Source organism: Protomyctophum parallelum (genome assembly GCF_964188405.1).
Source record: "Protomyctophum parallelum genome assembly, chromosome: 3".
Classification (NCBI taxonomy): Eukaryota; Metazoa; Chordata; class Actinopteri; order Myctophiformes; family Myctophidae; genus Protomyctophum; species Protomyctophum parallelum.
Genome location: NC_139698.1, coordinates 11,675,254 through 11,701,261, shown reverse-complemented (window position 1 = coordinate 11,701,261; position 26,008 = coordinate 11,675,254). Strand labels below are relative to the sequence as shown.

The 26,008-nt window shown below is 44.5% G+C and overlaps 1 protein-coding gene across 12 annotated transcripts in view; it reads right to left on the bottom strand.

Moving 5' to 3' along the window:
• The window catches only part of plecb (plectin b), a 119,077-nt gene that overhangs the window by 65,459 nt on the left and 27,610 nt on the right, over positions 1-26,008 (bottom strand). For 2 of the 12 annotated variants that reach the window (XM_083761878.1, XM_083761879.1), the window contains exon 1: positions 21,659-21,725. The exons of 2 other annotated variants lie outside the window; for them this stretch is intronic. In XM_083761878.1, the coding sequence (XP_083618004.1) occupies positions 21,659-21,710 (52 nt within the window). In that variant the 5' untranslated portion in view covers positions 21,711-21,725. Of the gene's footprint in view, positions 1-2,227; positions 2,534-4,470; positions 4,610-9,707; positions 13,454-21,658; positions 21,726-26,008 lie in introns of those variants that run through there. 8 more of the 12 variants (XM_083761877.1, XM_083761884.1, XM_083761885.1 and 5 more) reach the window with 5 other exon arrangements.

Here is a 26,008-nt window from a genome sequence, read left to right as displayed (position 1 = left end):
ATTCTGTGATGAGCAAGAATGTGAGCTTGATTTAGCCAAGTAGTGCACCTGCTCAACTTGTGTTGCCTGAGAGAACTAGCTAGGAAAATCCCTCCCCAGCCAGTTATGCAAAGCAATCTAACAGGCCATTAAAAGCCTGGCTTTAAAACCCACGCTTTATAATAATACCCTTCAACGAGCATGCGTTTACAAAGACACGCACAGGAGCTGAGCATATCAGAAAAAATAATACGGTATATTTAGCTAGCGTACCCCCAGGGGCAACGTGCCATGTATGGCTACCTGGGAACTGGCAAACAAACACTGACCGAGAGGTCAGAGGTCACGGACAGAATGCAGAGTGGTGCAACTTTTGTGCGAAAGAGAGAGTGTTTACAGTTTTACTTAACCACTCCCCTTTCCTCACGACCTTTTAGCTGACCTCGTTTCAACAGGGTCAAAGGAGTGTGCAAGTGCATGTGTCCATGTTCTCACCTCTGGGACCACCAGCGGAACACAGTACACCTGACTACGTGCTAAGCTCTCACAGTGAGAAGATGGTGAAACCCCTCCTAGACTCTAGGGCCTAGCATGTGATCCGGATGCTCCTCTGACGCCTTTAGCTGAGGTGGTAGTGAGGGGACGGGGGACAGGGCTGTCATCGTGCTGAAATAGTGCCAGTGGAAATGGACAGCTGATACAGCTGATGCACAACTGATAGACCTTGTTCCACATGAGGAAGAGCACATATCGACTAGTGTCAAGATATCATCAAGGAAAGCCTACATGTAATACTAGTCTTAAAGGACCTTACCAGTGGTCTGGATTGTTCAATCCAATTACTATAAATCATAATACTTGACATTCATTTCTTGATCATTTCTATAGTTAATTAATCTAACACACTGAATTTCATTCCACACTTTCTGTTGTTGTTATGATTGAATTTTAAATAGTAATTGATTTGACAGAATGTTGTACTTGAACTGAAATTAACTGTGCGCCGAGCCAAGACAGAGTAAATTATTAAGGCAAGTTTGGTAGCATTTTCATGCCTAGAGAAAAAAATTGTAATCATACGCAGAATCTAAAAATAAAGCCATTAACAGTGTGAGATCCTATTGCTTTCCCGGGGCACTCATGTCTCACAGACATGACATGAATCCAACCTAAACATAACAGAGAGATCAAAGTGTTACCGTTCAACGGACGGGCACACCTGTGCATTCATCTCTCTCTGAACTTTTGTCTGACATTTCAGGGTGCGGCAGGTCCTGGTGTACTGCGACAGTCTCCAACCTGACAGGTGCACTGTGCCATCACCTACACCCAGTGTTTAATCCTAATTAAACACAAACTATAGACGCCCTGTCTCACACAAACGTCTTGATGTGTGTCACATCAAGACAGAGCAAATGTGACTAGACCGTAGACACATTGGGAACCAGCACTCGACTTCCTCTTTTATGCAACAAAAAGTGGTCGGTGAATGTTTGGGTACGTGTGTAAGGTGCAGAAGAGACCGGCTATGGGTGGGGTGGGGGGGAGGCTGCCATACCAGACTGTCACTTTCAGGTCACACAAATGCTAGACAAAGTTGGAGGCCTACTGTGCAGTCTCAGTAATGGAGGCTAATCCCTTTGGCAGTCGCTTTAATCGCCAGGCAGTACGTCGCATTGGCACGAGAAACAAGTGGTGGTATCTTCACTGGCTACTGTACATGTCTGAGGTATCAAATCATCATGTCAAATCATCATGTCAAATCACGAAGACGTGTGGCCTGGGTAGGTGTACATTACTGTATGCTAGTGCTACATATCAAAATGTATGATTGACCTGTCAATATTTAGTCATGAAAGTAAGTTGATTTACTGCTATGATTCACACCAGAGAAGTACACTGTGTATTACAGCCATCTCCAACCACTAGGCCTGTTTGAATGAATAAATGAATGAACGAATGAACACATGAATGAATGAATGAATGAATGAATGAATGAATGAATGAATGAATATTTTCCCTTCTTGTCCCCATCCCTTAAGACACCAAAAATATAATAATACTATGTGTCAGCACAAAACTACAGGCAGTATAGAGTTAACCACCAACAGAGAGAGAGAGAGAGAGAGAGAGAGAGAGAGAGGAGGAGAATATTGGCTCACACAGCTTCCAGTTGATCCACTGCATTCCCTCTCCATGGGAACCTAAAGGTCAGTTTTCATCCCATAATGCATCCTGCATCTCTTACCTTGCCTGTTGTTTTTTCTCAAGCGCCAGACTGCGATGATGAGGGTGATTATGTGCCCCAAAACCACCAGGGCGGGGAGTGCGTGTCCTGGGAGGCTTGCCGGCATTAGGACCTTGATAAGCGAAGGGACAAGATTTGGCTGCGACAACAGGTGGGTGGGGGGCATCGGGTGAAAGGGGAGTGAGGTTGGGCGGGTGGGGCAGTATGACTAAGGGGGACGAGCAAGGAATTTAAAAAAAGGACATGCCATTCGACCCGTTAGAATTCCCCCCGTTTTCTCCACCCTGGAACTATTTACTTGATTTCCCTTTCTGCTTCTTCTGGACCTTCATCGCAGAGCCATTGTTCAGTATTGTCCGCCTAACGTACAGAGGAGTATCCGTCACGTATGTGTGATTAAATGTCAGTGTGTCAGAGGGTTTACAGTACACTCCACTCACAATGGGCTTGTCAGACTTCATTATTAGCCTATCTAGTCACAGTGTTCACGTGGCACTCTCAAACACATATGATTGGCACAGCAAATAATCATCTGGATTAACGAAAAACGTTTCTGAGAATCCACTACTACTCCTCCTTCTTTTTCAAGTTTTAATTTCTGAAAAGAGAATGTTGCGGTTCCAGTTCACAGCTTGATTGTTTCACTTCGCTCTGACGAAGACCTTCCAAGGTCGAAACATATTGGCAGTTGCCTTTTAATAAATAAAGGCATTTCCTCCTATTTCCTACTGAGTTATTTGATGTAACTCTGACTCATGTGATCATATCAGCTATAGTTCATGTTTCCTGGGGATCTTTACCACATAGAGATACAGTATATTATTTCCTGCTTATGCTTATGAATTTGATAACTTTCACAGTCTGTCCAACTAGTCGGAGCTACTGTAGATGACATGTTTCCACAGAAAGTGTTGAATAATAACCTTTAATTTTCCTTAATTGTTATGAAGTGTTCTGGTATGTGTCAAACAGCCCACACAAGCACACATACTGTACCTTAGGTGAGCCATGCTTGTTTTTGACCTAGCCCCAACAACTATGTTAAATATCCATCGCTCTGGTGAAATCCTCCCATCCCATTTCTTACTCATCCCCAGATAGTTACATCCTATTAAATCACACTGTGATTGCAACATGTACTGAAATGAATATCTCAAGTCAAAACTACTAACATCTCAGAGATAGGAAAGTCATCTAGTTTCTTGGACCACATTGCCATACAAGTGCTTTTGGCTTCAGTACCCTCTCTTTCCCTCATTTCTCAATCCAAGTACTCCCTTTACTCGAGAACAACATTTTGCTTGGAAAACCCATACTAGCATAATGATGATATGAATGAATGTTAACACAACTTTTCAACATTAAAAAGGAAATGGAGTGAAAGAGCAATTAGTGCCTCTCAAGTCTCAAGATTTAATTTAAACGTTGGCCAAAACATTTAAGTCAAGTTTTGATGTCAATATGTTCAAAATAATGCAGTCAATATGTTCAAAATAAAACAGCAAGCATTAAGCAAGTATTGCTTTCTCTCAGCAACAGTTTTACTAATCACGTTTTTGATTTAATTTGGTTGAATGTAACATTTGTCCACATTCTCTCATGCACCCCCTGTAGTTCCTCCGCGTACCCGTAGGGGAACACAAGACTCCATGGGTGGCGTGTCACTGAGATACCCTAACATTATAAAGTTTGTTCTCGCCTCCCACCAGACCCCCACGCAACATCAACAACAACAAACAGGCCTTTCACAGATGCCCACTGCTTATGCGAGACAATAACAGGTGGCCCTGCTTTTACAGCTATCGCAAATAGCCAAGCCAACCATAGAGAGCTATCACACACACACACACACACACACACACACACACACACACACACACACACACACACACACACACACACACACACACAAGACACACATGTCTTTCTTTAAGTCACACCCGCTTGTTGTTGATGCACATGTCTATCAGATGTCAGTCTGACTGGAAGGACAGCAGGACACGTTTTAAAGGTAGAGGGTCGGCGACAGGCAGCAACACATACAGTAGGCTAAAGAAACCTTAAAAGAAGCCAGCCAACGATATTCTTAATATAAGCACATAAAACATTCCACACACATGTGTCTGCCAAAAATCAATCCGTCAGCAATAATTTAAGAAAACTAAAAACAGATAGCCAGAATGACAGACAGGCCAAGGGCCACAGATAAACACACAATGGCAAGTCCACTCTTGTTAACCTACCAGGAATGATCTTCATTTAAAAGACGGGAAGAAGAAAGAGAGGAGGCCGTTGAGAGAGCAGAAATGAGGGGGGGAATGGAGGGAGAAGAAGAGGCTCCTGTTTGCTCACTCACTCTCCACTGCCCTGTTGCCCCTCTTCTTGTCAGTGTACTCTTTGCTGGCCTAACCGTTTGCTAGGGCAGGGGGAGAGAGGGGCGGCAGACTGACAAGGGGGCAGGGTCCCGGGGGCTGAGAGGGGAGTGTGGTCCGGGGGAGAGGGCTGCAGCTACATGCAAGTTATAAATATCCACCAGATGATCACACAGTGTCAGACTTAGCAACTGATGGAAGCTCACTGGCGGCCACTTGGCGGCATGTCGTCCCTGGAGATTCCCAGGGAAACGTAGGCAAACTGTCCCCCCTCGTTGAGCAATGACGTTGGGACATATTCTGTGAGATTAAGTCACAGGTCTCCACCTGGCCGAGACACTGATCCGACACCATCTGAGACTCCATAGAGTGAGATAGAGCGTGATGACCATATGGCAGAGTCATACTGTCAGCACATACTTACAATAGATTTATCACCTAAATCCTGCTGTGCCAGAAAGCACATTGGTGCCATACGGTACATAGCTTACGCGTTTGTGTCTGAGATTGTGAATCGGATGTCATTAGGGGAAAAACGTTGGAACTGAATCGAAACAGAAACAAATGATAGCAACAGAGGAAGGAGATAATGAATAAGTAATAAGGAATAATGAATGAACTGTAATCTTTCAGCACAATTTGACCTGGTTGGATTGGATGTCAGTAGTGGAACTCCTGTTGTAGTGAATGATAGATGGACGGAGGATGTTTTAGCAGGGTGTGAGGCCCAGACCTCCCTTAATGCTCATCCCTGTTTGCTTTTGGGAGCCCGCTAATGGACTACATATTCTAACAATAGCACGTTCAACCTGTAAATTGCACTGTAAATTGCAGTGTTGACAGACAATACAGTACATGCCATTTCACTGTAATGTTAAGTATGTTTTTTCAGTTTCTGGAGGAGAACAGCTGGCCCTAGTCTCTTCTCCTGAACAGGTATGAAAGTGAGCACAGAGTTCGGATGTGCGTTTGGATGTGCATTGGGATGTGCAGCGCAGGCGGCTATACAATGACAGAGAGGTTCATGCCATGGCATACACTCACGGCTGGCATACTCAAATGTCTGCATGAACCCATGACCTACTGCTACTGCCACAATCCATTCATCTTTCATGTTTGCCCTTATAGCCCATACGGTGTTCTAAACTTGAGCCCTGTGAAAGAGATTCCTCATGGGCTCACTTATGCCACAGAAACCTAACCTAGGCTCCTAATATGGGAGTGGTTATGATATACAGTAAATCTTCCTGAGGTCCTGCTCCCGTTAATAATCGATCATGAACTGGCAGACAGTGTGTTATACATCTCCCGAGGAAAGACATGACACTGGAGGGTCGTGGTAAAAGTCAAACGCTATAGGTTGAGCTTTGAAATAAGTATAAACACACTGCAGAATCTCTAACATGTGTGGAAGACGTCAGTAGGAGGGCGGGAGTGTGTGCGTCACAGTATGTGTACGACACACGCAAACTCTGCGTGTTTCCACTTATATAAAGCTCACAAAGCTAAACAATCTTCCAGCATGCAACTTTTATTAGTCAAACCACAAAGCCTCTGCATTGTGTTGACATAGGAGTTAGGACCGACATTAGAAATGCACCATGGGAAATGACTAACATCCCAATCACTCGTGGCCAAATCCTCAATATAAGCCATGTGTTATCGATCTGTGCCACTGCGTTGTGCCTACAGTGGGCAGCAGATGGTTCTATTAGCTACAGCAGTTTACCCACACATTCTCTGGCGCTGGCCAGCCAGAGCTCATTAGATTCTACTGGACGGCAATTAAAGCTGCTTGCAGCAGCCTTTTTCCTCTGTGGATGCCAGCGAGAGGCAATACAAAGTGCCAGTTAACACTCTGGAGAATTATACACAGCTAGGGCCCCGTACACTGTGTACACGGGAATATATTTTTCTCTGGAAGTGTACAAATGGGTCAATTTGTGTCCATTTTACACTGTCAGAGTTAATAATACACTATACTATACATTATGCTATGTACTGTAGCTATTTAGCCAGGCTAATCTATGCTAGTTAGTTTCTCTACATTCAATTTCTCTATTCCTCTATCCTGAAATATCATCTCATGATGCGTCCAATAGAACTTTAGATGGTATTTCAAAGGTATAGTAGGGTCAGCAGTAAGAGATAGGCCTAAGCAGCTAGACTGGTTAACTATGTTTTGAGCAAAACAGTGGCTAGATTGCCAGCCCCACACAGCAATGGCGGCTATCTGCTGAGCCACAACACAGGCTATTGATAGATAAGAGGGCACACGTCTAACAGGACTCCGTCCCCTGGTTGTTGTTTTTTTTTTCACCTTGGAAAGGTCAGGCTCGTAATTTAGGATTTGAGATTGGTCTGGGGTGAGTCACGGCAACCAGAAAATGAGAAAATAAACAATCATGTTCTGTTGTAATGAAAGGGACCACGCTGGAGAGTATAGCTAGCATTTGATGAATTACACAAAAATGCACTGGGCATACTTTCAGAGATGGAAATACAGACTAAATGGCATGTCTGGGATATGACTTGCTCTAATAGCCCCTGGTGCCATGATGTGTGGTGGGTAGACTTTAAATGCCGCCTCGGGCTCATTACAAACTCTACTTGTTGTCCTGCTTTTGTTTGAGGGCGCACAGCCCGCTTCATTCATCAGTAATCAAATGTCAGTGACACAATGTCACAGGCGCCCTTTGTCCATTGGTACAGTAAACGTCTCCGACAAAGTGGTTTGAGCGTGTCCTTGGAATCTCACACTTGGGAGACACTTGTTTTCTGGAAAAGGAGCTTAGAAGCAATGTTTCCAGATAAAGACACCAGCTAATGTGACCAGCTTGACCAAAATGCACCTGGTATCCACATGGCTATTACTGATAGATGCCTCATTTAAACCACCAAAGCGCGGTCCTAGGGTGTGGCTGATTCTGGTGACAGCTATTCAATTAGCCAACATACCATGGATACCCTAGTGACTTAGGTCTCTGTACAAAAAAAAAGCTTATCTTGAATATGATTTTGTATTATATATATATTTGATTGACAACATCATAAAACACAGCTACAGCACATTAAGGCTATAGAAATATGAAGTGTTGATAGGAATTTCAGGAATCCAGTATGGTAAATCTCGTCTGTACAGATGGTTATCAAAGCTGGCTGACAATGACTGATAGCAGACAGTAGGTGTCAGCAGTGAGTTAGTTAAAATAGTGTGGAGTGGTCATCTGTTGTGATGGTACTGCAGCTGTTATGTGACTTTAGATTAAAGTGGTGTCTTCATCTAGAGACACACTGTATTCTGGCCACTGTATTTTATGATTATTTGTTGTGGATGCAGTTAGAATGTGATCATTACATATTAATGATGCCCTAAATTATTAGGCCTTAAGTTAATGAATACAATTATACAATATGAGTTGTATCTTATGATAAGCTGTGCCTCTGCTGGCTGTTTCTGTGGCTTTAATACCATATATCTAACATCAGAATGAATAACTTCTTTCCTGATGACTAACACTGAAAATTGATCCACGAACAAGGGAGCTAATTAGATCCAGACCTGCAGAACTATCACGTGTGGAACCAAACAAACACACCCAAAGAACTATGAGCAAACTGTTCCAACTTCGAGACTCTTCTTGCTCACACCCACAACAGGCAACGCCCATGTGCGGTGCTCTCTATCCACTCTATCCAATGCAAAAATCCAAATTCCAAATTATTTAGCAGGAAGTTTATTAAAGGACTCGAGTCCAGTCATAAGACTGTGATTCAGAGTGTCAATTTGATTCACCCTGTGCAGTGTGTGTGACAGAAGTGAAACCCAGGGATTTGTACTTTCATTTCAGCCAATACACACAGTAAAATAGTCAACATCACAGATACATTTTTACACAGAGTTAAATTAACTCTGACATTTTAGTGTGCACCAGAAGCATTTTCTGGACATTCCTGTCGGTTCTCCAATCCGGGGGAGAGGAGTGTAAAATGCACTGCAGGCGGCCGTGGCAGGTTACGATAATATATCATCTACACAACCCCCACATCCTAACGATAACATTGCGTAACATGCGAGGGGGCACCCGGGCCATTCTTCAGACCAGTCTTATCTTACCCAAGAGAGGGTAGAAAGCCAGGAACATACTCATTGTGCCAAGAACATGCAGGCCTAATGGAGCAAAGTGGAGAAAGGCTCCCAAAAGCAAAGCACCACACCCCCCTTCTGTCATTGATTCTCCCCTCGTCTCCAGCACGCCAGTCTATCTCTGCAGGGACCAGGCGAGGCTGCACGCTTCGCACAGCTCCACCTTGTCGGAATTACTGAATGTCTGGATCATCTCAGCTGGCAAACAGACAAAAGATGCCTCTTGAGACATACTGCTGTCTGTGAGAGAGCTCAGAATGCTCAATTAATATAAACACAATTACCTCTTGAGACTATACTGCTGTGACTGAGAGAGAGATAAAAGCTGAGTTAATGGCTAGAATGTTGTCCTAACTTTGTTAAAAGTGATTTTAGAAGTATAAATTCCTAATTAAGAGATGATTGCCACTAAAAGCACATCAATGTGCTGAGGGATAATGAAGGATGAGTGTTGGCATGTTTTGTTTACCACCTACTGTATGCTATTTGTGGATAACATAAACATACTTTTCACCTGTGGTTGTCTATAAGAGAGGAATCTCAGTCTTGTTGCCTTTGTAAAAATGCATAGCATCTGGCATTCTACACTAGGGCGTGAGCAACTTCCCTAGTATCACAGTGACACCAATACCACAAGTAAATTCACATATATATGTTGGAATTATACAGCCGTATCTAAACTGACTCTCATCTCACTGAAACATTTCCCAAAGAGAAACTCTCCCCAGCCCACATAAAAAAATACACTACACTGTTAATTAAGGATGGGCTCTGTGATATGTAACTTCAATCAACTATAACTACTGTATATATCAAAACCTATAAAGGCTATAAAACCCACTAAGCATACAACTCACCCCCCATACACACAAACCTCACACACTTCAAAGAAGGGGCGTTAACCCGACCAACAGCAGTGACATCACATGCAGCAAGCAGGACAGGAAGTTAAGTCATTTACCTTCTATGAAGTTAGGCCAGGTTTTGTCCTCTGGGTCTTCCAGCGAGTGGTCCCACTCTTCGTCAGGTGAGGCTCCTTGTATGCCACATGCTGCTGCCCCTGCCAGCAGCGCCCGCTCGATAGCCAGCGCTTCAAGGACATCCAGGTCCAGCTCCTCTCCCTCCTCATCGGTTTTCACCGGTGAAGGTGGCGACTGACCCCCATCCTCCTCAGGACTGGCGATTTTCCTCACCTCAATTATCTCTTCGACCACTACAATCTTCCTCCTCATGGCTGCCTCGTCAATGTCAGGGTCTACGGGCTGACAGGTGTCCCCCAGGTGTGGCTGGGCGGCTGCAGGTGTGGCACTGACAGAGGGTGTGTCCTGATCCTTCTTCCTGTCTTCCTCCTGCTCCAAGGCCTCAGTCACGGAGAGTCTCTTCTCCCTCTGCTCTGTGCTGCGCTGGGCTGCCTGAGTGGCCGACTGTTGTACAACTATGGGAGGCTCCCCTTGTTCGGTGAGGGGGCTGTCCTGTTGCTCAGCTCCTACTGCCTCTGCTGCTGCTGACGCTAATTCTAATTCTCTGGCTGCGGGTTCTTCCCTCGCGGAGGAGGATGTTTTCTCTTTCTGGCCCTCCCGCTTGATTTTCTCTGAGAGCAGGGCTGGCTCCTCCTCCCCTTTGTCTGCCTGGGCCTCAGTGAGAGCAGCTGCTGCCTGTGTGATTTCCTCGCTGCACATTCCTTCAGCAGAGATCTTTTTGGGTCCATCCGTCACTGCTGGCTCAGGGCCCTTGACAGGACCCTGTTTTATGGCGGCCTTAGGCACAGATATCACCTCTGTGAATGTTAGTGGCTTTGTGGCAGGTGGGGAGACAGTCTCAGAAATTATTGTCTCTGAGACTTGAGCTGGAGCTGGAGCTTGATTTTCCCCCTTATCCTCTGCCTCTGAGGATTCTTCCACAGCTATGTTTATGTTTGCTGGAGAATTAGCCTCAGGCTCACCTGCAAGTTCCTGCGACTCTACTGGCTGTGCAGAGACTTTCTCTGCAGGTTCAGAGCTTTCTTGTGTGAGCTCCACTTTGACCGTCTTTTGCATGGTCATTACTCTCACCTGAGTTAATGTTGTGACCTGCTCAAATTTCACAGTCTCTGTGTGGGTCACTGAGGTCAGCTTAGAGTCAGTGACCTCATCAGTTGAGCTTAATAGTGGTCCCTGTGTTACTTTGTGTACACTGGTCACTTCAACATTCTCTGCCATCGGTGCAGTGACTGTAACCTCCACCGGGGGCACTGCAGAGAGTTGATCTGAATGAGCTGGTCCTAATTTAGCATTGCTCTGATCCAAAACCTGATCAGCCACTTCCTGTATTATCTCTATTTCAACAGGTGTTTTAACCTCACACTTTTTGTCTTGTAGAGGCATTATGGTGGCAGATACATGTGATGTTTGTGGGGAAATTAGTGGTGGAGACTTGGTTGCATCTTGTGTCACCTCATCAAGGGCCTTGTCTTTAGATTTCTTCTTCTTCTTTTTAGATTTAGAGCCCCCCTCCATCACTGTATTTATTTCCACAACCCTTTCTGTGGTGATGATGTTAACATTGTGCTGGGGTGCAGAGGGCTCATTATGCAATAACACAGCGTCATCTACTGCGGATTTGGAGCTCTCCACAGACACTGGTATTATTTCTTCAGCTTGCATGACCTGTGAGGTCATTGTAACACTAGTACTCACGTCTGACAGTGTGTGTATCTCTGCAGTGTCCTCTGTGACACTGTTGCACTCTTCAACAGGAGCTGTGGGTGCCGATATACAGGTAGTCATCGTTGTAATGGCTGTATCAACAGCCACTTTCGGGGCCTCCTCGGCGACGGTCACCGTAGCAACTTTGGGCACTTCAGCGGGTTCGAAGTTTTTAACATCAAGAGGCTCTTGAGTCAGCTTAACTTCAATGCTATTCTCCACCAGGACTACATCAGCAGATAGTGCTGGCTTGCTAATGTCAGTTTCATTGGGGAGAGCGGAGGTCCCCAGAGTGACAGAAACTTTGGCAGTTTTCTTAGCCTCCTCTTGGTCGATTTTTTTAAAGGATGCTTTTGCTGGTACTTTCCCCTCTTCCTTGGTCTCTTCTACCTTCAGCTGCATAGCGGGGGGTGTTGAGGTGACAGATTTGATTGTGGCAGTTTCAACTGGGGATTTGGGGATTTCTTGAGTAATGCCACTTATGGCCTTCTGAGGCTGCTCTTTAGCAATTTGATGTTCAGCTGGAGCCATCTTGTCTGCTTTAATGGGTTCCTCTGACACCTCCCCATTCATCTTCTCATCTTTGACCTCTTCAACAGGCGCTGCTGAGATAACCTGTTTAATGGCAGCAGCCTCTGGCTGCATGGGAGCCTCTTTCCCAGCTTTCTTGGGCCTCTCCTTATTGGCTTTGATAGAAGGGGGACCATCAGAAAGCCTTGATGCTGCAACACCTGCAGCCACTGCAGCCACAGGTATTAACATTGCTGCCTTTGTCTGCGAAACTTCCTGTGCTGAGGCTGTTTTATGAACCTGGATCACCTGAGCGTTTTCCCTTTGGACTTCAAGAGTTTTCCTCACCTCCATCACTGCCGTTTCACTGCGGAAGCCCCTCCCCTTCCTGGGTAGAGGCTGAGCCTGGTCCCCCATTTCCCACGATGCTTTTGGTCTGACGGGCTCGGCAGAAAGTTGACGACCCCTGAACCTGGGGGTCCGCGGGGAGTAGCCCTCTTCTTCTCCGTCGCCCGTCCTTTTGTGGCGATATCCTTGGCGTTCAGTAAATGCCTCGTGGCTCTCTTCCCCGGCTTTGCCCCCTGGTTTGGGAACATAAGAGGTGGGACCTTCAACGGTCTGGACCCGCGCGGCCCGGTGGGCGATCGCCAGGGTGGCCGCTGGCCTCCTAACCCTCTGCAGGGTAGCGGGGACGATCTCGGGAGGCAGGCGGAGGTAGTTGCGCAGGTAAACAATGCCCTCGTTGGTGAGGTACCAGTAGTGATGCCTCCAGGCAAACGTCTCCTTCACGTAGCCTTTAGACAGGAGGGAACCCATGGCACGAATCACCTGCAGGTTGCGCACGCCTGGTATTTCAGGGTGCATGGTCTGAGGCCTCTTGTCCTTCTTGGCCACCATGACACCATCACGAAACAGCAGCTCATAGATGGACCTGAGCTCCCTAAGGGGCATCACCATTCCAGCCACCATCGTGCTCAAGGACTGTTTGTCTCCTCAAAAACTATGACTAACAGTAAAGAACCAGACACCAGAGTAATAACTGGATGATCTCACTCCTTGGACTGTGTAATGGTCCAGTGGCAAAACCAGCTGCCACGTGCTTTTCAACTGTTATTAAAAAAAGAAAAACTATTAATAAATCCTTTTTTTTTTCCTCTCTCTTCACGTTACTTCTTCTTCAGCTTCTTCTTGTTCCCCTCGATTCCCCGGTGAAGAAAAATAATATTCCTCAGCGGGAAGACTTCTAAACAAAGTTCAGAATGTGCTGTTCTAAGTGAACAGGCTCCGTGCTGCCGAGACGGCAATGACAGAATGAAAGAGAGAGAGAGAGTGTGTAACTGAGGGAGTGAGAGAGAAATAGAAAGAGAGAGAGAGAGAGAGAGAGAGCGCCACACACTCTGTACAGCTCCTCCTACCTTCCTTCTCTTCTAATGCTGGAGAGAAGCTGGCATGGAAAAATGAGCCCTTCTTATAAAATGAAACTAATGACAGCGAGGAGGAAAAAGGACATACAAATATTTGTAAAAAAGCAGACACACTGTAGCGATATGCTGGACAGAAAGAATGACAGCAGAGTCAAATGAATGGAGTAGCACACCTATGGAGAATGGTCACGCACGTTCTGTGGTGCTCATGACTTTTACGGAGACGCCCACCTCACTTTTACACACACATACCATGTCAGGCAAGCACACGCCTCCCCTTGCCAGACACACACACACACACACACACACACACACACACACACACACACACACACACACACACACACACACACACACACACACACACACACACACACACACACACACACACACACACACACACACACACACACACACACAAACTCTTAAAGACTGGGTTGTTCTACTGGGAGATTAGTGATGAAAGAGAGACACACCTATTTCGTATGAATGTACACTGCAAAGTACTGAGAGGTAATGTAACTGTGAGAGTGTAGTAGTGTAGACACTGACACTGACACCTTCATTTCTACACACGCACTCTCTGAGTTCAAACGGACACTCTGGATTTGACAGTGTTATCCTACACCGAGACACACGAGGCCATTCATATACAGTAAGTCACTAACCTCAAGGTGTCCAGTTTGCACCTCTCCTATTGGATATCACTGGACAACTTTCCCTCTAAACACAGTGTGAGCATTAACGTGTCAGACAGCGATGTGCTTTGACATTTTGCCTATGATGTGCTCCACAGTCTGACATTTGAAGAAAAGACACACAAGACCTTGATCTTGTAAAATGGTCTCTCTCTCTCTATATATATATACACACATTTTACAAACCTTTTATACCTGTAGCTTATTTCCAGCCCTGTAGAATGCATCCAATAATAGATGTGATATCAAGTTCAAGCCTATTCATATCTGTGTTTATTCTGTGGGTCATGAGTAACCGGCAGGTGGGGAAAAAAATATATAGAGAATGACCAATGCTTCCCGTTGTGACTCTTTAAGGTGATGCAATTGCCTGTAAGAAGTGCTAAAGTCGTGCTCCCCTGGCTGATAGTTTACCTCAATATAGCTGCAGAGTGGGAACCCACAATCACAACTATATAAAGAAGTGTACATTGTAGCCATTAGCTAACCTTCTCCAAGCTCTAAGGAACATGATATCATATTTCTATCCCCCTAGATCACTCTGTCCATCTGTCTCGCTCTCATCTCTCTGTCAGTAGGACTCTACCACTAACCAGACGTACTGGGACAGGAGATGATAGTGGGACAGGGAGAAAACATAATTACTTACTCTCATTTATGCAAAAGCGCAGACGGAGTGGAAACTGAAGCAGTTAAAGAGCTCAAGGGACTTTAGTGCGTGAAGCTGCCGTGGCCGTGCAGTACCGATGATGCATAGTATACGTCCACCGCTTGGAACCACATCGCCGCCCAGGCCATTACGCACATCCAAACACTGGTGGGAAAGTGTTTTCTTTTGAATTGCCATGGCAACAGCCATATAAAGTGAGCCAGGTCTGAATGAGTCAAATATCCTGTTTCGCTGCTGCGGTGCAGCGGATGTCCATAAATGTGTCCCTCTTGGACAGCTGGATGACGCTGTCACTTCTGCATACGGTCGTCCACAAACCTACGGTGATCTAAAACAAACTCCTTAATCTATTTGGCTATGTTGGCCCTTTGGTCAGCAAGCAGTCAAGTTGCCCAAATTAATCCGCAGGCATTATAGTTTTGAAATACAGTATAGGTGCTTTCACCCGCAAGCCATACAGTATATTAAATATAACAGCATGTAATTACAGTAAAAGCATAGTGGTCTTTTTAGAGTTGCATAATGCTCTCATAATGTTACAGTTACACACTGGCATAGTGTATTATATAATGTATAGCAGCTTGTTTTTGTTTCTCATGTTTTCCGTTCATCGTGTTACTTTGCTGCTGTCCTAGGAGTCAACATGTCATTTGTACCCGACCCGTACACAAAACGCAACAATAAAGAACTGTCAAACTTGAACCTTAAATACATGCTTTCTAACCAACAAGGTTTGTATGAAACTTCCCAGCTGGGGAAGTGTCTACAGGCCGGTTATAAACTTTACGTATATGTTTACTGAGACTGTTATGAGAAAGACTCCTTTCTCACAGCACGAATTTGCCTCTGATGACCAATTATTTAGATTAGGAGGCGCTAGCAGAGGTTTCTACCATTAATTGCTCCACCTACACCAGATGTACCATGCGATGTCCCTCACGCAACGCAAGTAGTGTGTCCTATAATTATCCTGACTGTTATAGCCAGAAGGGTATGTGAAGATTTATGAACATTGTATATGTCCCTACTGAGAGATGCCATTTCTTTTCCAAGAACCCTGTGATTGCGGAAACATTCTCAAAAGTCCCGTACCGTACATCCTTAAGTGCCTTGAAAGAAATATTTTATGGCATGCCAAGGCCTATCATAGAGTGGCTGTAGAACTGTCAAACTGGTATTTCTGAGTGTGGGTGCGCGTGTGTGCGTGCATGTACAGTATGAGTACTTTGGATTGGGAAAGAGCTTGCATGAATAAGTAAGATGGCATTGATTACACAATGGATTACCAGTGTGTAGGTAACAATGGGTTACCACAGAACAAGCAGTTCAAGTGTCATTCATGGGCAGTGTGCAATTTGTTGGCAGTCCGTGTTTGTACTGGATTTTATCTGTATGTACTGAATGTATACATGCACTCAACTGTATGTTGTCATTGTATTTGTAACAGCAGATACTGTCTGTGTCCATGGAAAAGTTCCCCTCGGAACAATAAAGCCTATCTAATCTTATCTTAACTTATCTTAATTAAATTCACTATGAAGGAGGAAAGTCAAGAGCATATGCAAATGAAGCCAACCAAGTGAAAAGAAAAAGGCAGCCATTTTTCAAAAATCATGCACCGTTGACCGTTTGTCCACAAAGAGCTCAGTGAAGTTGGGGATGTAGGCCCTGTACACACATATCAGACGAACATGCTCTGTGCCGTCTGTGTTTCATGGCCGCCTCAATGCTTTTCCAATGGAAAGTCACGTGGTTTGACCAAACACTTTGATTGCCCCCCTCCCCCCATCAAACACAACTGTTTGGTTAAACAACATGACTTTCATTGGAAAAGCATTGAGGCCGCCATGAAACACGGACGGCACAGAGCATGTTCGTCTGATATGTGTGTACAGGGCCTTACACTGGCCCAGAGCCCAGTCAATTGTCAGTGCTGACCTACAGTACTTTGACTAGTTATATTATGCAGATATACTACTATGTTGGTAACTTATTCACATATTTTGATTTAATATGAATGTGGTTTGTGTGTGTGTGTGTGTGTGTGTGTGTGTGTGTGTGTGTGTGTGTGTGTGTGTGTGTGTGTGTGTGTGTGTGTGTGTGTGTGCGTGTGTGCGTGTCAAAATTGTTTTTTTGCACTCACTTCTGGATAAGAGCATCTTTCAAATGCAAATTGTACCCTAACAACTATCGCAGTCCCTATCACATTACCATGACTGTGGCTGTGCTTATGCCTTCTTATACCACGCTGTGGACGTTGGTAATTTGATTGCCATTATCTGCTGAGTGATTGGTCAAAAATAGATGCAAAGAGGAGGGTGGGGGTTGCACGCTCTATACCAGGGGTTTTCAACAGGTGGTCCGTGGACCACTGGTGGTCCATGGAAGCATTGCATGTTGTCCCTGACTGACCATTCATTTAGTAATGTATAGGATTTGTTGATTAAAAAAAAAAAAAATCTTTCCACTAGTTGAGAAACAGTGAACTCAATGACCTGGTAACCTATATGATGACCGCCCATGTATTTACGGACAAGTTGTAGACATTCAATACACATGGGATGCATAGCAAGGGGTACAAAAGCACTAATCTTAGCCCATAGCCCCACCCAACACAACAGTGGTCCCCAGGTTGATTCTAAGTCAGGGTGGTGGTCCCTCGTTCACAATCAGTTGAAAACCCCTGCTCGATACGATAGGACATAACTGTCTAAACAGACCACAAATATGACTCAGAGGATCAGCATATGCACCCACAAATGGAAGTATGATGTGTGGCAATATGATTGAGACAGATTATGATTACAAATGTAATCATAAGGGAAAGGGGGTCTCAATAGATATAGTAAGAGAGTGCACTTCAGCTTCTCCCAAAATAGATCCGTCGGCACCGACTGTGGGGGCTTGGCTAGCGGCCCAACGTAAAGGCTATGTCCTCTGTGGGCTTAACACTACACCACACGTGCCTTCCACTCTGATACCAGACCTGAGTCACTACGGCCGAGTTCAGAGAAAGCAAAGGTCAGCAGAACCTTTCCTACAGGCTATTTATTGTATGAATCCACATGAACGGTCCTCTTCAGAATTCAATTGAAGCTGAAACATACCAGCGAGCTCAATATACCATAGACACTACAGTATAGAAAATATGGAATAAAACTACCGATCAGACATTTCCACTGTGATCTGACCCATGTGTCTCAATTTCATGAGCGAACTGTACACGGTAAAAATCCAGATTGTTAATTTAACGCTGGACGTTTTAAAATGGTCCTCATGGCTAGCGTTCCCTTTTTACACTTCCTGCGTTAAATTAACGCTGGATTTTTACTGTGCACTGATGATGTCTTGGAATTAGAAGTGGCGTGGTCCGTCTGACAAGCAGGATTTACAATAGCTACAGTTGGCAGCTCTGTTTGAAGGAGGGCTTCAAAATGGACTCCCTCCCCTCCCTCGGCCAATACAGACGAGGCACTGGAGTTTTCTAAATAAACAGGAGCAACTGGAAATAATTATGCCTCTTACTGTACAGTACTTTGCCATGTGGCAGGAAAATCGAAATTGAGTGCAAAATGAAGACTTTATTCTTGAACACAATTCATGTGTGTAAATAAATCCATTTGGTGGTATGGACTACGCAAATAGAAGCAGAGAGAGAGAGAAGCACTCACAAACATGTTTGGAGAAACGTATTTGAATCACAAATTAAAGAGGCACGTGAACATTCAGATGTTTAGCGTGACTGACATTTCTGTCAATGAAAGTGTCTCATAATGTCTTTACATCGAACATGTTGGCCTGGTGAGTCTGGGTGGTTGACCCGGCTTCATCCTGGGGACAGCTGCCTCTCTGAAAGAGCTGACACGTGTAAGAGGACTAACACCTCACTCAGGAATCTCTCAAAGATAGAGTTTACTGAAAGCAGCTGGAGCGGTACTGTGAGGTCTGGTGGGATCAATGCAGGCCACGAAGGAACATCTGATGTTTTGGTCCGGTTGTTTAGTCTGTTGACAGCTATGTCAATAAAATGCCCTTATTGTTGATGTCCTGCTTTCATGTCCAGTCTTTATGGTGTCTTTGGTGAAATGATAACTACCGGTAGATATACTGCATCGTGGTTGTGCCACAAAGAATTGCGAGGGATTTATTTACCATTCATCATACAGGTACATGTTGGTGGACATGTTCCTAAGAGACACAACAATACAATATAGTTGTTTTGTTTCTGCTTCTGTGTAAAATATGTCTAAAGATTGTGTAATGTTTGTTGCGTCATGTTTTTTTTTCTCCATCTTGTTATATTGTATTGTTTTTTAAAACAATACAATAACAAGATGAAAGAAAAAATACTAATGGACCCGTTACTGGCTGTTCAGACTCTGAAGACTGAAGGACTTTACAAACGTGTTTTGTGAGGTTACATTGACCTTGACCTTTGGCCATCTATTACTTCTAGGTCAAAGTGGACGTTTGTGCCAAATGTCTTGGAATTCCCTCTAGGGCGTTCCTGAGATACTGCATTACTGCGTTTGGGATGGACGGAGAGATGGACAACTGTCAACAGAGGCATACAAATTCAAGCAAATAATTTTATCTACAGGAGATACAGTATAGTAGCATTTCTATATTTTGGGACACTACTACTGTCCACTGACCCTCTCTCTGTACTTGGCGTGTGTGGAATGATTAAAGCAACCTGACACCCGGTGTTCTTTCAAAAGAACCTTTTAACCTATACCTTTTAACTAACCGACTGAAATATGAAACGGACTGGTGGGCTTTAGCAGAGGGTAAAGGTTAAATGCTGATTCATTGCAACATTTTGCATTAGCTTCCTAAACACTGAGCACAGTGAGCAGTAATTGAAAGACGATGGCACAAAGTGTCTTCATCGATGCCACATAGCTCGTTGTCAGCTTCTTCCTGAGGTCACCTTGAAATAATATCTGGATGTTGGCATGACAATCAGTCGTGACTTTAGAATTAGCACACTGCAAGGCTGTGGGAGTAGGCCTTTGAAATGCAAGATGAAACAGCAGGGATTAACCCGCTTGCACTGTCCGGGAACTAATTTGAGATGATCTGCTGGTGAGATAAAACATGGATGAATTGAAGTGAATTGGTGTGCTTGGCTTGCATGCATTGCTTACATGCTCAGTGGGGCCTCAGAGCTATAGTGAAGCATGTTGATCATTCTCTCCAACATGCAAATTGATTTATTGACCAGGGGAATGTCTTTCACAACACCAGAACATCTTGTAAAATAATCTGCCATCTTAATAAAAAAATAAAGTTTATTGTTGCAATTTGTAGTGGTTCATTTTTGTCATTTCTATATTGTGTCAGTTAACCACTTATACCAACAATAGAGATAAATTGTGCACTCAACAGCAACAATTCGTACAATCAGTTCTGTGCTGAAATTCAATCGGAGACCACTAAGAGCTGTTCTCTTACCTAAGCCAACTAACTCCGTTTCCAGATGTAGCTCATAAATATGTTCAGATTCATGCAACACTTAAGTTTGGCTGTTACATAATAGAGAGCTTGTGGAGCTATAGTCCCATTCTACGCAACGGGAGCTGACGAAAGATGCCTACAAAAGTTCTCTGCAGTCCTATTTTTCTTTTCTTTTACCTATAAGTGGAAAATTGGCATACACAGGCATAGAGTACACATGCATGTGCTTGAGGTAAAATAAAAACGACATGCCTCGCTTATATATTCCAAACTCTGCAAGTCACGGATCACTTTGACTTCTCCTTTTCCAGAGTGGAAAGAAGTGTAGTCACAGATTATGTCCCCCTTGCCTTCCAAAAATAATCTTTGGCACCCAAAAACGCTGCCAAGTTTCACTCATCCTTAACCCTTGCCCCTCCATAAACTGACCACCCTTCCCCCCCATCCCCGCCACCCCTGTCTCTCTCTCAGTCTAACAAGTTGTCAGGTGTTGGGTATATGGTGACCAACTAAGCTACGCCCCCTACAGCTCCAATGACCAGCCCAGTGGAAACTCACTTCCAGCCACAATAGGGCTACTGTAGGCCAAACTTTAATTAGATTGGTATCCATACTCAATGTGGCCTTGTGGGGTAAATGCTGTACTGTACTTCAGTGGTGCCACACGTTCAAAAGACCACTATCACTTTACCATTTGTGACGTGAAAAAAACAACAGGTATCGGATTTCAGATATTTGGTGGTAAATTATATAAACAACAGTGAAGGAGAACAAAAAGTCTTTGTGTGCAGTAAACGAGTTCCAGCAGTGCGATGTGCACAGATTTGAAACAGCCCTCGTCTCCTGTGTTCCAAGCTCTGTGAGAGCTCTATCGCGTGTTACTTCATTGCACGTCAGTGCCGCGTGCCGAAAATAGCCAATCTAAAAGCTCACAACGCAGCCAGGCGTGGTGCGCCGGGAGCTTGTAGATCGGCTATTTCCGGCGCACGACGCCAACACGGAACAAAGTATAAATCAGGCTTAAGTCCACGCTCAGCTACGCAGAAACGAGGGATCGTGCAGGATTTACATGTGTACATATATTCGGATAAAGAAAGTATACAAAGCTATAAAACTAGCTTCTATGTGGATCTTGAGAACCACATACATTACTATTGCAGAAGATCTCCGACTTCAATGAGAAGCCTGTGAAATAAGTCACCTACAGTATGACGTCAGTCGTCTATGATGTATGACCAATATTCATCCAATATTTAGATCATAGCCCCGTTGACTTCCATTATGAAATTTACGATACAACATGACTGACAGGAACGATGAGTGGAGTCATGACCACACCCCTTAATTATGACATAAGCCTCTAAACCGACCAATGGGAGAATCATTTACTGCTTCCTCACCTTATTCCTTTCCCACCTGACCTTCTCAAGCACTAACTGAACTAACTGAACTGTCGGTGGTCGTACCTTTCTTATAGCTCCTCCAGAAGCGGTCTCCAAGGGGGTCTCCTACGTCCATGCTGCTCTGATCTAACATGATGGTGAAAAGGCGTTTCCAGTGCGTCCAGTACGTCCTCCAGCTAATAACAGCAGCTCGGACCCGTTTCCACCACCCTGTCTGTGAACCACACTGAGCTACTCCTTGTGTTCGCCCATGTGAACCCCACTGGCCGTCCGGAGGAGCCTGATGTCATGCAAGACGGGGCAGGAAGACAGAATGGTGGGACTGAAGGGGCACATTCAGAGTCGGAGGGAGATGGTTACAGAGGAACAAGGGATTCTTTTCATCTTCCAGTCCATAAATACAAAGCTACAGTACATTGATGCCATAAATCCAAGGCGAGAAAACATCCTCTTTGCTGCCCCTCCTCTCCTGCCAATAGCCCATACAGTACATCGAATAGCACCCACGTCTTGTTCCAGCACTACTAACTGGCGTTGCTTGCACAGTGGCTGCCTTGTCCGAGAATGCCTGCAAATCTCACCCCCAAAGTCATTAAGACGATGGGTGGACATTGCAAAAGAGAGGGTAAGAGAACTAAAGGGAGAGAGACAAAAGGCAATGACGAACTTTGGCCACCTGAGCTAATAGCAAAAGGCACCAGCACTGTGTCCAAGAACAACCCAGGAGTCTAGGAGTGTGTCTCTTGCATACTTATACCATGTTTTATGGAGCGCAATTAGGCCTTTTCCAAACCGTTAAAAAAACCCCAGTCTTGGAAGGGTAAAGAACCAATTGAACAGAAGAGTAAACCAACTAATTAAACACATGCTCACGTAGCAAATTCTTGTGACTCAGAGGGATCAGCATTATTTTAAGAGCCTAATGAAAAATAAAATTAAACTTTTTCTAATGAAGCATCGCGTGCAGGACACAGGACACCCAGCTGTATCAGCTGTCAGTCTGCTGATTGAATAAGTGTTTAGGTTGTCCATTTAAATATGGCTCACTCCTACACTCCTTCACTCCTTCAATGCAGTGTCTTAATTTGGGCCAGCTCTGGTACACCCATGGGGGATTTCAGCATTGCGTTCCCAGATTTAGCTTAGCATGCTTCTTGGCTAATTCAAGGTGCTTCTTGAGAGCGGAGTCATCATGCCGTGTGTAACTGTATTCCATTTGTTGTAATAAATAGTTAATATGACAAGGGTGTTCCTGACAGAAATATTATAAATGGGGAGGGGGGGTATAGCATTAAATGAAGGATAGATATACAGTACGTATATACAGTAGTACACAACAAAAGCTTTCTAAAGTGAAATAAAATAATGCAGCATCATTTAGAAACTCTGTAGTAAAACAGACAGCATGAGAACATTGTGTCCTAAGGGTACATTCAGATGGGATGCAACTCAGTTTGCTTGACAACATTAATACATTGTAAAGAATGTGACATTAAGCATCTCCGCTCAAGCGATACAAACTGTGATATGCACGATCAAGCACTTGAAAATGCTCAACTCAAGTGACGTTTCACCAAAGTGAACGGAGCAACATTCATGCCCAGGACCCAGTTGGAGAAGTTTGTTGTTGTTGTTCCATTTCAGAATCGGTCTCTGGTAAACACATAGTCTGTTTGCTTGTTTTGCACAACAAAATGACACAGGCACGCCCATTCACAAAATGTACTGTAACTTGAATGGAGTGACACCATTTCCATCAGATCCAGTCTGAATGCACTAGGAAAGGCCATGTGGTCACTAAAGTCAGTGCGATTCGTTATGTAATACCATGTGTGAAAAGTAGAAATTTTGGCCTGAGGGTGGCGCTAGAGGAAAGGGCATGGGATGACTCGTTCTTCCTCTGGGGGGGGGGGGACGAATTTCGTTCGCATTCGGCGAAAACCTGGGGAAACACGTTGGAAAATCTGGCATACAGGATTGTATTTCGCTAACTGTTAATAGTGCAGAGGTGCGTCTCTCCAAATTTGGTGACGTCAGTGTTCTCCGCCATTTCTACCAGGGAGGAGGGGGGCGGGGGCCGACGCTCAGATCGGTGGACCAATAGGATCCACCGCTTTTGTCCGACCGACACCCGCCCCTCTAGACCAGAAATCATACAGGCTGGGCCAGGCTAGGGGTGGGGGGGCCTGAATGTGCTCAGCAAGATTCATGGAATGTTGAAATATCTTGTGTGCCAGTGGAATTGTTGGCATAAGAGTGGTGCTACGTACACTACAGTCTAGACTCTGAAGAACATAAAGGTGCACTGCAAATTCCACAGAAATCCAGCCAGTAGTTTTCAAGATATTATTTGATTACAAATTAAGTGCTGCATGGACTGACGGACCGACATCGCCATCCCTTGCCCGTCACTAGCGGAGCTTAAAAGTTGATCTGAAGTGAACTACTGCTGAACCCAGACCTCAGGCAATAAACTTCACTTCAGATAAAATAGTATTTTGCCCTCTACTAAGTAATTTGAATGCCGTTCTGATTAATCCACAGAATTCAACCTGTCCAAACATATATCCTCATTCTCTCGCTCACACACACCCACATAGACACACACACACACCCACATAGACACACACACACACACACACACACACACACACACACACACACACACACACACACACACACACACACACACACACACACACGCACAGTCGCGCACACACACACCTTATTCTCAGGGAATACAATTTGCCAACTTTCCAACACTGCTTAGCTGAGCTCAGACCTGCACAAAATGGAAATCCATGATCCATGATGGTGGAGAGAAAGAGAGAGCATAAAATGGCTGTTGGAAACATCAGGCTGGTGAGTGCCAGCCAACGGGGGCCGGCCTGTTCGCACCACCCACTGCACAACAAACCACCGCTATGATGAGAGGGCAGCGCTCATTCATTCCCTCATCACACTGTTATGGTTTAGAGTGCTCAGGTTGCACACAATCGGAAATGCACGGGAGGAAATTATCTGTCCATGGGACAAAGCAAAAAGAAAATGGATCACTCACTACGAAGAAAAGTGTCCCAAAAAATGGCCAGTTAATGATTTAAATGAAAAAAAACATTTGAATATTTGCACACTGAGTCACCGATGACAGAAATCGCACGTGGGCGGGTGTGGTCGCGCTGGGCCGTATAGGTTTGCCATGGCAACGTGACTCATACACTCATACCAGTTTAGGTAAATACCACGTGTTGTCCGCAGCTGAGGTCGCGGGGAATGTGGCTTAGCCGTTGTCAGGGGCAACAGTCCTTCAAACAAAAAAACTGACACGGGATCCGGAGCCTGGCCTTCCTGGCTCGTTGTCACATTGGCAGATTTACATTGCAACCTGAAGAGCCTGAGGTGTATTTATAGACAGACGTCCTGACAATCAGTACAGATTAAACGCAGAGAAGAGAAGGTTTCTCACATGTACAGGAAACACACAGGGACAGAAACGCACGTCCGAGCCACACATGCACACACATGTACAAACACACACAATATAGCGTGATTTATTAAGCACATTCCCATAAAAACCCCTTCCATCTGGAGAGAATGAATCAGTTGCATTCTTTCCTCTGGCATGAAGAGAGAAAATAAAATAAACGGCTCTGCCTTTCCTGAAAGGCAGGCTCGCAGTAACTTACTTACTTTGTTTGTGACCGAGAAAAGAAAGGGTCTATTCTACTGCTTCACACACATCAGTTACAGTAGTGACTCACCGTCAGTGTTATCTACTTGGCTCTTTTGGCACGCTCACTTTCACTGAGTTGATCTCCCACAAGAGGGCTCTTTCTGCTCCATGTACTGCAGACAAGCTTTGCATTGGGACTAGAATCACGGATCAAGGCTACAGATGAAAACTACCATTCTTACTAACTCTGGAATGTTTAAGTGTTATTTTTGATACTCTTTCTCCTGCTCTGTCCCCATCAAATAAACAAATACATAAAAATAAGATCATGAATTAAGATTTAATAGTTACCAAAAATAGATATACTAGGCCTACTCTCAGCCATTCTAACTGTCTTTCGTTCTGAGAATATGTTTTTCTTTTTTAAATGCATTCTTGTTAAGGCAGGTTTGAGAGGTGTCTTGATGTTATCTGTTACAGTTAAGCGTTTTTCACAATCCTGTTATTGCTTTGCATTTCTGAGAGGTGAGGACAGAGGAGCAGGGCCCCATTTCTAGAAAGACTTCAGTCAACGACTTCCAGGTGAACCTTTACAGTCACTCTGCAGAGTGATTAAAGACTATGGGTGCAAAAGTTCTTACAATGGCATCCTTGGGACACAATAAATAAAGTTGTGAAAAGCAGTCATAAAGTTCATGGTTGAATTCATGTACAATATAGGGCGTCGCAGTCCCTTTTAT